This window comes from Neofelis nebulosa, chromosome 4, assembly GCF_028018385.1.
Source record: "Neofelis nebulosa isolate mNeoNeb1 chromosome 4, mNeoNeb1.pri, whole genome shotgun sequence".
NCBI classification, from domain to species: domain Eukaryota; kingdom Metazoa; phylum Chordata; class Mammalia; order Carnivora; family Felidae; genus Neofelis; species Neofelis nebulosa.
The window spans coordinates 151,790,161-151,805,324 of NC_080785.1; the positions used below are offsets into that span (position 1 = coordinate 151,790,161).

Consider the following 15,164-nt stretch of genomic DNA (forward strand, 5'->3'; position numbering starts at 1 on the left):
CAAGGCTACTTAGTCCCACTGAAGTTGCCTGAGCATGCGTGGTCCCGCCCCCAAGGCCCTATCTGACCAATGAGGATTAAGTCCCGCCTTCTGGGCCCGCCCCCTCTGCCGCATCGCGTTAAAGGTTTTAACGGGCGTGCAGGTTTCACCAGCACTTTCATTGGCCAGGCCAGGCGGTCTACCTCGCGGCGAGTACTGCTGCATGCCTTACCTGTCCCACGTGTACCTCTCAAGAGGTACCTGTGTGTCTCCACATTCACACCCAGCTGCCACCCACACCCCACCCAGCATCGCCTCAGCAAGGCAGACTGCTCAGGAGTTACCTGACACACACCTGCTGCATGCGGAGAGGACTGTGTGCCCAGCGGCTAGGACATGGCTAGGGCCCAAGTGGTCCTAACAAGAGCTGGGTAAGGGGAGCCGCTGGGAAGAGAGGAGCTGTGGTCAAAAGGGAACACAGAACTGGGGGCCTGGCCTGTTGGGGAAAGAAATAGTCCAAGGTACCTTGCCTGCTAGGTACTGACTGGGGCAGCCTGAGGGCAGAGTGGACAGGGGCAAAGGGTGTTGGGCGGAGGGGGTCTATGTAACTCTGCCTCTAATGGTTATAGATGGCCTTTAAAGTCGTGAAATAGAGAGTTCACCAATAAAGTTGCATGGATGGAAAACATTGTGTTGATTGAGCCCCAGGACACACACTTTAGAGGCCTAGATAAGGACAAAGCAGTAAAGGACCCAAAGTAGGTGTGGTCAGGGACAGGGGAGGGACACCAGGAGAGTGAGGTGCTGTGGAAGCCTCCTGGACCATCCTTCAAAGAGGAGGAGGAGACCAGCTATTTTGTTAGGTGGGAGAATGGAGGTTTGATTGGAAGGCTGGTTCTTGGATTCCCCAGGAAAGATTTACATGAGGATCCCCACTGGAATAAAGACAGCCAGAGGAAGGTAGCAAGCACAAAGCAGTTTATTAGGTTTATTAAGATGGGAAAGTGGGCAGGCCCAGAGATGGCAACTGTCTTTAAGATGGGTGTCTTTTCTTTTTATGTTTGCATAGTTTATGGGTCATAGCTAGGGCCAACTCTGACTGAGAAGGGAGGACTCCTACTGGTTGGGAGGGGGAATTTTTGGCCCTACAAGGTTCTTGCTGGAATTGTCTTGGCCATCTTGCCCATGGGGTTGGGGGTGTGAAACCCACAATGTAAATATATTATAATGAACCTAGGGAGTCACTTTGGGGCAGAGGTTGAAGTGAGAGTGCACATTCTGCACCTATCACGTCTAACTAACTGCCTACTTCATCAATGTCAGATGCTCCTGATGGGTCAAGGAAAATGAAAAGTAAGAATTAATTATGGGTGACCTTGACAGAAGCAGTTTTAATCGTTGTAGTAGGGGCAAAAACCTGATTATAACTAAGTGTGTGGATTCAAGGTATCTGATAAAGGACTGTTATCCAAAATATATAAAGAATCCTTAAAACTCAACAATAAGAATACAACCCGATTTTAAAATGGGCTAAAAATCTAACATAATGCACCAAAAAAAAAAAAAAAAAAGATATATGGATGGCAAATAAGCATATGAAAAGATGCTCAATATTATATATCGCTAGGAAAGTGCACATTAAAACAATAATGAGGGGCGCCTGGTTGGCTCAGTCAGTTAAGTGACTAGACTCTTGATTTCCCAACTCTTGATTTCAGCTCAGGCCATAATCTTATGATTCATGAGTTTTAGCCCCACATCAGGCTTCATGCTGGCATTGTGGAGCCTGCGTGGGATTCTCTCTTTCTCTCTGCCCTTCCCCTGCTTGTGTTCTCTCTCTGAAAATAAATAAACTTTAAAAAAATGAGCTAGTACTACACACCTGTTAGAATGGCCAAAATCCAGAACAAACACAAAATGCAGGTGAGGATATGGAGCAACAGGAACTCTCACCACTAATGGAAATGCTAAATAGTACAACCACCTTGGAAGATTGTCAGTTTCTTACAAAACTAAACATAGTCTTGTTATATGATCTAGCAAATCATGCTCTTTGGTATTTACCCAAAGGACTTGAAAACTTATGTCCACACAAAAACCTGCACATGGATATTTATAGCAGCTTTATTACATAATTGCAAAACCTTAAAAGCAAGCAAGATATCATTTTCAGTAAGTGAATGAATAAATAAACTGTGGTACATTCAGACAATGGGATATTATTAAGCACTAAAAAGAAATGAGCTATCATGCTAGGCAAAGACATAGAGGAAACTTAAATATATCTTCCTAAGTGAATATATATCAAAAAGATTCCAACCATTTGACATTGTGGAAAGGGCAAAATTATGGAGACCGTAAAAGGATCAGTGGTTACCATGGGTTAGGGGGTTGGGAGGTGGAGCACAGAGAGTTTTTAGGACAGTTCTGTATGATACTATAATGGTGCATACGTGTAATTGCATTCGTGTGATTGGCAGTATACATTTGTCCAAACCCATAGAATATACAACTCCAAGAGTGAACTATGGACTTTGGGGGATAATGACATGTCTATTTAAGTTCAGCAATTACAAGCGTGCTATTCTGGTGGGAGATATTGATAATAGGAAAGGTTATGCATGTGTGGGGCAGGAGGTATATGAGAAATCTCTTCCACTCAATTTTGCTGTGAACCTAAAATTGCTCTAAAAGTCTATTTAAAATATACATATAGGAGTGCCCAGGTGGCTCAATCGGTTAAGCGTCTGACTTCGGCTCAGGTCATGATCTCATGGTTCTTGAGTTCAAGCCCCACGTCGGGCTCTGTGCTGACAGCTTGCAGTCTGGAGTCTGCTTCAGATTCTGTGTCTCCCTCTCGCTGCCCCTGCCCTGCTCATGCTGCTCTCTCTCCCAAAAGTAAATAAAAACATTAAAAAATTAAAAAAAAAAAAAAATATATATATATATATATATATATATATATATATGTATGTGTACATATATTAGGGGCACCTGGGTGGCTCAGTTGGTTAAGTGTCTGACTTCAGCTCAAGCCATGATCTCATCTATCCTCTATCCTGAATTTGATGCTTATCATTTCTATGCATGTTTTATACTTTTAGTTCATATGTTTGTATCCATAAGCAATATATAACATTGTTTTACATGATTGAATCATTTTATAAATGGTATAATTTGTGCATATTTCTACAATTTGACTTTTTGACTCACCGTTTTTAAGACATATCTTTGTGGATTCAAGTATCTTTCTTATTGCCCTGTTGGTAAAACATTCAGACTGCTTACAGTTTTGTTTCTTTCCCTATGCAGATGCTGCAATGAACATTTCTGTACCTGTGAATACATGTGAGAAGGGATCTTAAGGGTAACTATAGTAGGGTGGGCTTTCTGGCTAGTAGGGCTTATACCAGTGATACCAGCTGGGTCTAAATGTTTCCTCCTGCTAAACTCTTTTTTTTTAAATGTTTCTTTGGGGTGCCTGGGTGGCTGAGTCGATTGGGCATCTGACTTTGGCTCAGGTCATGATCTCACAGTTCATGAGTTTGAGCCCCTCATTGGGCTCTGTGCTGACAGCTTGGAGCCTGGAGCCTGCTTCAGATTCTTTGTCTCCCTCTCTCTCTGTCCCTCCCTGCTCATGCTCTGTCTCTCTTTCCTTTAAATATAAATAAACATTAAAAAAATTAAAGAAAAAAGTTTGTTTATTGGGAGAAAGAGAGCACACACGAGCAGGGAAGGGCTGGAGAGAGAGAGAGAAAATCCCAAGCAGGCTTCACACTTAGCATGGATCCCAACATGGGGCTCGATCTTGACTATGAGATCCTGACCCTTAAGGTCATGACCTGAGCTGAAAGCAAGAGTCAGACACTTAACTGACTGAGCCACCCAGGCACCCCTGCGTTTTATTGGTACATTTTTAGAGGCTGATTGCCTCTTCTTTTGGTTAGTGAAGGCTGAACTCTTCATGTCCCTGTGTTACAAATGAGAAAGAGACAATAATCTGCCAAAGAGTAGCTTGGAATGGAACCACAATGTCAAATATTTTCATGCTCCTTCTTTTGCTGCTCTATTATGCTCTCTTTCTTCACTGGGGCCGTGGTAACAGTCACCTGCCCCAGTGTTCTCAGGCATCATAGACTCCTGAGAGAAAAGTTTAGAGAGCCTTATTCTGAAGCAGCACTTTTATCCTAAGAGCCATAAACCCTTTTAACATTTCTTCTGAGTCCACGGAATGCTTTCTAAATTTATGTCCCTGGCAGTATGGTTGCACAATTCTAAAATGCAAGATTCACCTCTAAAATGTTCTTTGATATTTCATTGACTGAATTCATCACACTCCACTGTGGACTATGTTTCTATATGTAAGGACTCTCCCAGAATGTTAATGATGAGGGGCATATTTCTCTCATAAAGAAGTAAAGAAGTAAAACCAAGCAGGAAGCACAAAGGGGTAGCAGACTGGACACTGCCTCAACAACCAGCAGCATTGTGCAGTCACAACCTCTCTTTGTCACTAAGCAACAAGAGGTTGACCTCTGAGATTCTCTTTCCTCAGGCATAGCCTCAAAAAGACAAGAGGAAAGTTTGCCTTTTCTGCTTCCTTCCTGGAAAGATGCAAAGTGCTTTAGTAGGATCCTGGGTAAGAGTGCATTTTACAATTAATCCTGCCCCTTGGCTCTAGGGTAGTACCTGAAATTTGAATGAATCATGAGAATAAATTTAGCAAGACAGGTTTCATTGAGCACACAGGCTCATGAAGGACCTTGAACTTCCCACTCCCCCTCTGCCATTCTGAGGTCACCCCTGTAGCCTACCTAGTCTTTACAATGCCATGTCCTTTTCTATGTGTCCTGTTCTGATGCTAACCAGCTGAACCTCCTAGTCTAATAGCCACCCCATTTATTCCCAGTTCTTTGCTTGGTCCTCCCATACTTCTGAAATTTGACTGTTCTCTATACTGGGAACATCTTGCAGGCAAAGACTGTTTTCTTCCATGTGTATATCCCATGCCTGGAATGCAGTAAAGGCCCAGTAAATACTATTGAATTAAACTGAATATTGAGCAAGCAGCGTCCAACAGACAGTAGAAAGATGGACAGACAAGTTGGGCAACCTGAGCCCTCAGTGGGATGAAAAGATAAAGGGCCTCTTAGTCATGTATAAGAACCCACAGTAATGGCCAGAGGACAAACTTGGGAGAGCTTCTTTCTGCTCAGGGCTATGATCATGGAGGACCAACCACACCTATCCTCTCCAGGGAGCTCTCAGGACAAAGAGTTGGGCTCTAGGAGTTCCCTGACTAGACATGCTTATTGTCCATAGGGTGTCCACCTAATGACATCAACACAGTATGGCTCCTTCTTAGACCCCTGATAAATGCTCATTTCTGTCTTTTGCCAGTCCCTGTCTCTGAAATTCTCTCCAGAAGGTATCACCGTTAGTGAAGTACTTATTTTGAAAAGTTTATCCCTTGCTTAGGTGTCCCAGTTTCAGAGGGCGCCCTTCTTGCCCCAGAACATCAGGGTATGTGGCAAACAGGTATTCATGACTTTGTCAATGGATGCCCAAGATGGATCCATTCAATCCCCAGCGAAAGATCGTATCACTGGACAGTGGCCTGTTCTCAAAACTTTGCTCAGTGCTTTGAATCACCTCAGCTCAGAACCTGTTTGAGCCCCTCCCCTGCTGAGAAGTCTCCCTTTGTTCTTAGAAGAGAATCCATATTCTTTTTTCTTTTATTAAAAAAAATTTTTTTAATGTTTATTTATTTTTGAGAAAGAGCATGCATGGGGGAGGGACAGAGAGAGAAAGAAACATAGAATCCAAAGCAGGCCCCGGGCTCTGAGCTGTCAGCACAGAACTCAATGAGGGACTTGAACCCATGAACCACAAGATCATGACCTGGGCTGAAGTCGAATGCCTAACCGACTGAGCCACCCAGGCAACCCAAAAAATGCAGGTGGCCCGAGAATGCATATTTTTAAACCAGTGTTTCCTTGACCTTACCTCACTTGTTTGCTCACAATCCTTTAGTCATAAAGCCTCTTGTTTTTTCTAACATATCTCTCTTTTTCTGACCTCCAGTCCTTTTACTCTTTCAGTTCCCATCCCATAGAATATTCTTCTGCTGTTCCTCATACAGCTGACTCCTTCTCACGTTCAGGTCCCACCCTCAATGTCATGAGGGGCTATCCCTGTTCTCTATCACTATTGATCCTAGTCATCAGGTTATTTCTTCCCTGACCCTATTTGCTGTGTCTGACTCCTCCACTAGAAGGAAGATTCACAAGGGCCAGGATCTTTCAGTCCTTTCACTGCTGTCTCCCCAGCTTATATTAGGGCCTCAAGGGAAAGATAGTGAAGAAAGATGGAAGAAAGGAAAGAAGGGAAAGAAAAAAAAAAAAAAAAAGGTAGCCTTTCCCTGCACACACATAGCCCTCCCAGGTGAGCCAGCACAGCTAAAGCCAACTGTTCTAATGATGGATGGCAGACGGGTGTCTCTTGTTCTCAGATTCTTTTTATTCTGTCAGTAGCTCCCAAGAGAGTCTTCTAGCCGGGAGACCCTGAGGTCTGAGACTCAGGGTAAGGATTTGTGAAGGATTCACCCTCATACTTGCCTTGTTATAGCACAACACTGGCTTTTATGGGCACTACAGAGGCCAATTCAAGAGTGAAAGTGCTCAAGAATACCGTCTTGCAGCCAAGCCCCAGCCTCCAGCAGTGTTCCTGCGGCGATGTCAGGTACAAGGTAGCCCTGGGGAAAGCTGGGGTGGCTGGGCCAGTTTCTACTTGTCTCAGACCCCAAGAGCATCATCCCTAGACCTACCACAGCTGGACTGACATCTTATGCCAGCCTATCCCCAGGAAATGCATGAGGCCTGGCTCCTCTTCCCTGAAGTGGCAGGTCTTCCCCTTACAGACAGGGTGGAGAAGAGCCAGTACCAGGCTAGATAGTCTTGCTCAATGTTCTTTCTAGATGTAGGGAGAGTCAGGGCCCAGGTTGGGTAAGTGGCCATGGAAAGAGAGCTTCCAGAATCCATAATGTAAGCCTTGAGTTTTGCCAACAACTGCTCTCAAGCCTAGATTCTTTGATGTCATAAAAGCCCATTGTCAAACACACAGTCAGCCTTATAGTCTGGGGGCCCCAGGAGGCCTTCTCTGGTGAGGGAAGCAGCATATAAAGTGACATGTGTAGCCAACGAGGACCAGAAAGGAGTGATGGCAGAGGTGGCTGGAAAAGCCTTCCAGAGAACAGAAGAGAGATGCAGGGCCCAGACCCTCCACTGCTTCTAGGCCTGGAGACAAGGAGAGGGCACTGAGCATCAGTTGGGGGTCCCAACAGTAAAAAGCTCACTCAATGCAAGAGAACTCAGAAGAATGTACATGCAAAGGAATAGATGTAAGAGCCTCAGGTAAAGGTGGTATCACAAGTTGGTAACAACCAGGTGGTCAGTACCTTTGGACCCAAAGGGACAGGGGAAGGTATGGCTCCTAGAACCCAGAAAGAGAGGGTGGTGTGGAGAGAACCACACTGAGAGGAGTCATGATCTTGGGTGGAGAGACACAGACAGGCAAGGGCTAGCCTGGGAGGGAGTTAAGAGAAGAAACACCTCCTCCTTTCTTCTCTCTATCTCCTCCCAGGGCTTTCCAGTGGCCAGAGGGAAGGCAGCCTGGTGAGGAATGCACTCAGATCATCCCTGTGGGCAACAGCAGTGGGAAGACCTTGGAAAGGGACCTGGAGGAGTGTCTGGAACATGCTCTGCCCACTACAGCTTCTTGCTTCCCAGCTTCTAGACAGATCCTACTTGATCTGCCATCTGAATTCTCCAGCACTTGCTTTCCCAGGCCAAGAACAGGGTCCTGGAGGCTGCCATGCTATGGAGCCTGAATCTCCTTAGGATTCTCAGTTGGAAGCACTGGCTGGCAATGCCTACTGAGTGAGCCAGGCCCAAATGCAGCTCCAGACAGCTCATCTGGGTCCACCTCCCCTTGAGAGTAATGGAACCGGGGTAGTGCAGGGATAGAGGCAAACCGGGGACTTCTGGCTAGGTTTTTGTAGTAGCCCAGTGGCAGTTGTAATCCTAAAAACTGGAACATCCTCTCAATCTGGTCCCCAGGAAAGAAGTAGGGAACATGTTTTGGGGCATATTTTAATTGAAGACTTGCTACACAAAGCATTTACTAGCATTACCACTGGCTCCAAACAGCATGATCTATGTATCTTGGGCTCAGATTGTATAAATGCCAAGTATAGTGGCTCTTTCTGGGTCTAAAGCTCTTCTAATTAGTGGGACTGCTTGGGGAAGGTGCACATTTTATTTTCCTATTAGTTGAGAGATACCAGATTTCAGCCAGCTGATTATAGCTATTGTTGAAAACCTTTCTAAGATGTGACACCACTTTTCTTTAGTTTGGAGCAGGTAGAAATTTTGTTCATGTCATTTAGACACAAGAAATTTCTCTTTTCTTCTTTGTATCTTCTAGATGAGATTAATTTATTGGTAGCTTTCACCTACCTAACTCTTGGGACATGTAATCCTGGTTCTGTTTGTTCTTAAGATCAGACAAGAGTCCCAGGGACCCATGATTTGGAGTAGGTCTTTCATTGGCGGTGCAACCCCTGCCATGCCTCAGTCTGTTACAGGGGCTCCTCACTCAGCACCCTACTGACTGCAAAATGCCCAGCCTCCACAGGGTCCCTTAGCCTTCCCATACACAAATACTGCCCCCTCCCAAGAAATCTACTTCTCCTCCAAGGCCTCTTCAGTTGGAACCCCAGCCCAAGCTGCACCTGCTCAGAGACTATAGGCTTTACTACCTCAATGGAACAGGAGCATTAGGTGGTTTAGAAGCAAAGAAGCAGGTGAAATTCTCTCCAGGTACAGGAATACTCAGAACTGCCTGGGTGGAAGGAAATGACCACACTTCTCACCAGGCTCTCACTATTGTGAGAACAAAACTTAAGTCAGTGGGAGTCACTAGATTATCCTGCCACTGTAAGAATAGTGAGTTTTGCTTTTCTGGGAATGGTGTCTAGAGGCATTCAGAATGATCCAAAGTTTGGCATACCATCATAGGCCATCCTACAATACAGTCTCTAACAAAACTAAGCTGTCCTGAATCCATGGTAATAGAATTGTGTACTTTTATACCAACAAGATTGGAAAAGCCCCCAAATCTGCATGTGGCACATGAGCAGGCTGACTTCAAGAAGTTTGTGCCGTGAGACCTAAAGTTCTTATGAGGTTGTCTAAAACAGAAAACCATGTCAGCAGAGTGGTACTTCACATATGCTAAGTGTGTCCATGACCAGATCAAGTGTGCTTTCCTTATTGAGGAGCAGAAAAACGCTGTTAAAGTGTTGAAGGCACAAGCACAGTCAGAAAGCTAATTTTTTTAATAAAACTTTTTTGAGTAATTTTTTTTTAAATCGAAAGACAAAAAATATATATATAGTGAGTTTTCATAGTCAGGGCTGCCTCCAACAACAGAGGCATCCACATTCCAGGGCTGTGTACAATTCTTCAGCTGAGGATAGAGATGCAAAAGAATTTTGGGGATCAATTGGAACTTGCTGCAGATTCCCAGGGTTTTTTTTTAATTGAAATTTTTATTGAAACAATTATAAATTCATAAGCTGTTATGAGAAATAATAGAAATCCTTTCTACATTTTTCCCAGTTTCCCCCAATGATAACATTTTGCAAAACTATAGTATAATAACACAACCAGGACATTTTCATTAATGCAATCCACCTATCTCAGATTTCCAGTTTTACTTATTTTCATTTCTGTGTGTATATTAAGATCTAAAAAATTTTATCACCTATGTAGATTTGTGTATCCACCACCACAGTTAAGATACTGGCCAACCTCACAAGTATCCCTGCTTCTGGCCTTTTGTGACCATACCCACCAGCCTCCTGCTCCTCCACCCTTCTTCTGTCTCTTATCGCTAGCAACCACCACTCTCTTCTCCCTAAAATTTTGTCACTTCAAAATGTTATATAGGGGCACCTGAGTGGCTCAGTCGGTCAAGTGTCCAGCTCTTGGTTTCAGCTCAGGTCATGATCTTATAGTTTCGTGAATTTGAGCCCCTGCATCGGGCTCCATGGATTCTCTCCCCCTGTCTCTCTGCCCCTCCCCCACTCACGCTATCTCTGTCTCTCTCAAAATAAATAAACCTTAAAAAAGATCATATAAATAAAATGATACAGCATGAAACCTTTGGACATTGGTTTTTCTTTCTCAGCATAATTTCCTAGAGATTCATCTAAGTTGTTCATGGTTCATTCCTCTTCACTACTGAGTAGTATTCTATGGTACATATATACCACTTTGTGTAACGATTCACCTATTAGAGGATATCTGGGCTGATTCTAGTTTTTGACTCTTATAAAAAAAGCTGCTATGAACATTTGTGTACAGGTTTTGGGGGGAACATAAATTTTCATTTCTTTAGAATAAATGTCCAGGAATGCAATTGCTGGGTCACATGGTAGTTGTATGTTAGTTTTTAAAAGAAACTGCTGAACTGTTTTCTAGAGTGAATGACTGTACCACTTTACATCCCCACCAGCAATGTATTAATGATCTAGTTTCTCTGCATTCTCCCCAATATTTGGTGTTGTCTCTATGTTTTATTTTAGTCATCCTGATTAATATGTCATGATATCTCATTGTGATTTTAATTTGCATTTCCTTAACGTTTAATGATGGTGAACATCTTTTCCTGTGTTATTTGCCATCTGTATATCCTCTTTGGTGAAATGTCTTCATGTTGTTTGCCCATTTTCTAATTGGATTTTTTTTTAATTTTACTTTTTATTTTTTTTAAATTTACATCCAAATTAGTTAGCATATAGTGCAACAATGATTTCAGGAGTAGATTCCTTAGTGCCCCTTACCCATTTAGCCCATCCTCCCTCCCACAACCCCTCCTTTAACCCTCTGTTTGTTCTCCGTATTTATGAGTCTCTTCTGTTTTGTCCCCCTCCCTGTTTTTATATTATTTTTGTTTCCCTTCCCTTCCCTTATGTTCATCTATTTTGTCTCTTAACATCCTCATATGAGTGAAGTCATATGATTTTTGTCTTTCTCTGACTAATTTCACTTAGCGTAATACCCTCCAGTTCCATCCACGTTGTTGCAAATGGCAAGATTTCATTCTTCTTGATTGCCGAGTAATACTCCATTGTATATATATATACCACATCTTCTTTATCCATTCATCCATCGATGGACATTTGGGCTCTTTCCATACTTTGACTATTGTTGATAGTGCTGCTATAAACATGGGGATGCATGTGTCCCTTCGAAACAGCACACCTGTATCCCGTGGGTAAATACCTAGTAGTGGTCGTAGGGTACTTCTATTTTTAGGGGTTTTTTTGTTAAATTTTTTTTTTCAACGTTTTTTATTTATTTTTGGGACAGAGAGAGACAGAGCATGAACGGGGGAGGGGCAGAGAGAGAGGGAGACACAGAATTGGAAACAGGCTCCAGGCTCCGAGCCATCAGCCCAGAGCCTGATGCGGGGCTCGAACTCACGGACCGCGAGATTGTGACCTGGCTGAAGTCGGACGCTTAACCGACTGCGCCACCCAGGCGCCCCTATTTTTAGTTTTTTGAGGAACCTCCATACTGTTTTCTGGAGTGGCTGCACCAGCTTGCATTCCCATAATTGGATTGTTCTTTTACTGTTGAATTGTGAGAATTCTCTATATATTCTAGATATTATTCCTTCATTGGATATTTGGTTTGCAAATATTTTCTCCCAGTCTGTAGCTTGGCTTTTCATCCTCTTTATGTAAACTTTCACAGAGCAAAACTTGAAAAAATTTTTTGATGAGGTCCAATTTGTCAATTTTTTCTTTTATTGCTCTTGCTTTTGGTGTCAAGTCTAAGAACTCTTTCCCTAGTTCTAGATTCTGAAGATTTTTTCCTATGTTTTTTTTCTAAAAGGGTCCTGGGTTTTTAATCTCTGTCATGTCAGCTTGCTTTATGAGGAATGGAAGATAAGGCTGGCTGGCTTCCCACCTTCATGGAGTTTTCAATCTACCTGGAAAACCGGCACCAGGTGTCTAAGGCAGGATCTCCCATAGAGGAGCTTGTTAAAGACACACACCACAGGCTCCACCCTGAAGAATCTGGTTCAGGGATCTGGGATGGATCTAGCCCCAGCCTTTACTCTAGGAACCTGCTGTCAGCCACTGCTCATACCCCAACCCAGGAAAGCCTGAATTCATCAGATCAGACACTTCATTCAAGTCTACAGCAGGAGAAGCTGAATGACTGACTAGAGACTGGGGACTCTGGGGGCAGAGACCAGGCACAAAGGCAAGGTTGATGGTCTTGGGAGAGATTTCTATTGAGGTCTGGGGGTTTGGGAGGTGGTCTTTCTCTGCCTGGGGATAGGGCATGGTTCTCTGGCTCCCAGCTGGGCCAAAGCAAATGCCCCAGGGACCTTCTGTCCCTGTTCATGATTTAAACAGCAAACACATATTAGGCCCAGTGCCAGGCACTATGCTCAGTTTTGGAGTTACAGATGTGAGCAAAACAGACAATGAGCTTATGTTCTAGTCAGGAGTATTAGCTGGTAAGCAACATCATACTATGTAGTCACATAGTATTCCAGAAAGTGAAAAATGCAGAGTTGGCATGATGGCACTGCTGGTGTAGTGCTTGAAGAAGCCCTCCCAAGAAGGAAGTGAGAGGGAGTCCTATGGCCAGTGGCAGGAAGAGTCCCAGACAGAAAGCACAGGTGGTGCAAAGGCCCAAGGTGGGAATAGCTGGTGTGTTTGAGGAGCAGTAAAGATGCCAGTGCGAGTTGCAAGTAATGGAGGGATCAATATAGTGTGGGTCTCATGGACCACTGTGAAGACTTTGTCTTTTACAAACATGAGGAACTGTCATGGGTTTTCAGCAAACAAGGAAGGTGATCTGATCTATGTATCATAAGAATTATTCTGCCTATTAAGAGGACAACAGACTGGAGGGGAAAGCTCGGAAGCAGGGACACCAGGTAGGAAGCTCTTTCAATAATTCAAGCAAGAGAAGGAGGTGGCCCTTGGATGAGAGAAAGCAGTGAACTTGCTGAGGAATGGTCCAATCCTAGGTTCATATTGAAGGAATGATCAACAGGATTTCTTGACACACTGGATGTAGGGTATGAAAGAAAAGAATCAAGGGGACTTCAAGGTGTTTGGTAGGACCTAGCTGCCATGGCCTGAGCTGGGGGAGGCTCTGGGCAGGGGGGGTTGGGGAATGATCCAGAGCTCAGTCATGTGTTTGGAGATACCCGGAAGACATTTACAAGGGGCTATGAAATAGGCTGTTGGCTATTGAGTCTAGAATTCAGGAGAGAGCTCAAGCTAGAGAGAGAATTGACAGTTTTCAGGTGGTACTTACTCAGGGCCAAGAGTTTGGGTTGCTGATGAGGGATTAAATGTGGACAGAAAGGAAGCCTCTGGTCCTGGTCCTGGGCAATCTAGAGATAAAGGGTCTGACACGAACCTTGAACCACTGCCCTCCTGATGGCAGTATGTCTTAGAAGATGCCTCAGCCCCATCCTCAATCAGCAGCCCTAGAGACTTTTGCTTTGGAGGCAAATGCCAGCATGAGATGTCCTAGGAGTAAGGCGGTGCTTTAATTTGTAACTGCCCTTTCAGGATTTTGGCAAGTTTAGCAGTTTAGGGGTAGTAGCTCCTGGCAGCTTCCCTCCATTATGGGTCCTGAGATAACATCTTAAGGGCAGGTAGGCATCATTTCCCCCCATTCACCTTCTTTCTCACTGTCTTTAAAGGAGCCAGCACAGCAACACTTCTTCTCCAAGCATGACAACCGTACTTCTTTCGACAAAGTGAGTGAAGAAAGGAAGGAGAGTGGGCAGACCCTCAGCCTAGGTTGAAGTTGAGGTAGGGTGGAGGGGATAAGACACTGTGGGGAGGGAGGGCTCCTGACAATCTCTCTTGTCTGGAAAATAGCCCATTCCCCCAACAGAGGTTTGGTCTCAGCCACTAGCTTGCCTGACAATGTGCAAGTATTCTGGGGCCCACTGACTTTCTAGAGGCTTCACCCTGGAATGGAAGGCATGGCTGGGGAGCAGGCCAAAGAGGCTGGGGTATGGGCCAGGGGAGCCAGGCATCACCAAGCAGGCTTGGCTTGAGGAGGACCTAAGGAGGGAGGTGTGTGGTGCCAGGACTGTGGGCCAATGGCCCATACCGTTGAGGAGGGCCCCTACTGCCTGCTGCAGGGAATCGGAAGGCGAAAAGACCTGGAGCACCTGTGGCAGCGGCACACCTTCCTGCGCTGGGCACCCTGTGAGCTGGAGTTGAGCCAGCAGCAGCCCCTTGAATCCTCCTACCAGGCCAATTTCTGGTCAGGCCCTGGACTCAGTGACCTCCCCCAGCGCCTTGTCCACTTTGTGCAGATCCAGCCTCCCCGCACCAGCACCACCTATCAGCAGAACTTCTGCCAACCATCCCAGGGTGGCCATTGTGGCAGCAACAATGTGGGGCCAGTCACCAACACATTGCCTGACCTCCCAGGGATCCCAAGACCCAAGCTGCTGCAGCATTACCTTCATGCTGGGGTCTCTGAGTGTCTAAACTGGTCCAGAGCATTAAACAAGGATGGCTAACACAGAGGCCTATCTGTGCTTACAGCCCAAGGGGTCTTAGAAGCTGGAGAGCAGTAAGGTCCACGGCGCCTGTGTGCTGGGCAGGGGAGGATGTGCCCTGGGAACCCTGGCACCAAGTGAGAAGGGGTAAAGTCTATAGGAAGTACCATGGCCAAAGCAAGTCAGTTCTGGGAGTACCTTGCACTCAGTGTGGCTGCAGGGAAAGCAGAGTCAGTGACCCCTACTTGTATCCAGCAAAGACTGGAGGAGGAGGCAAAGGATGGCAGCTTTGATTTCTCCAGGAGGCTATTATGTCTCTAGGGGTCTGGTGGGTGGCCACATAGTTATGCCTAAGCTGGGACAGGGGGAGACTGCCCTGGCCACAGCCTACGCTGGACTACCCCTCCCTATGGAGGTGAGCAGACGAGGAGCTGCTGGGTGACATGGACCTTGAGGTCATCCTGACCCTGGGGTGCTTTGTTGTAGTTTTCTGAGCTTTTCTTTGACTATCGTGTGAGTATCCTCTAACACCAGGACAGTTGCGGGGGGTGGGGGTGGGGTAGACA

At 45.1% G+C, this 15,164-nt stretch overlaps 1 protein-coding gene and 1 pseudogene across 14 annotated transcripts; both read left to right on the forward strand.

Annotated features, from left to right (window-relative positions):
- Window positions 1–96: 96 nt before the first annotated feature.
- C4H3orf84 (chromosome 4 C3orf84 homolog) lies at window positions 97–14,621 on the forward strand. Of its 14 annotated transcripts, none has more exons than XM_058727002.1 (5): window positions 97–410; window positions 3,292–3,327; window positions 6,607–6,727; window positions 13,783–13,839; window positions 14,212–14,621. In XM_058727002.1, the coding sequence occupies exons 1-5, from the start codon at window positions 376–378 to the stop codon at window positions 14,617–14,619; spliced, it is 657 nt and encodes a 218-aa protein (XP_058582985.1). In that variant the 5' UTR covers window positions 97–375; the 3' UTR covers window positions 14,620–14,621. The 14 variants fall into 14 exon arrangements, with proteins under 14 accessions (XP_058582985.1, XP_058582989.1, XP_058582987.1 ...); XM_058727015.1 differs by lacking the exons at window positions 97–410; window positions 3,292–3,327 and adding exons at window positions 5,895–6,423; window positions 7,621–7,652 and having other exon boundaries at window positions 6,607–6,720; window positions 14,233–14,621; XM_058727012.1 differs by lacking the exons at window positions 97–410; window positions 3,292–3,327 and adding exons at window positions 5,912–6,423; window positions 7,621–7,652 and having other exon boundaries at window positions 6,607–6,720.
- On the forward strand, window positions 7,665–10,239 carry LOC131510193 (large ribosomal subunit protein eL34-like; annotated as a pseudogene).
- Window positions 14,622–15,164: the final 543 nt, after the last annotated feature.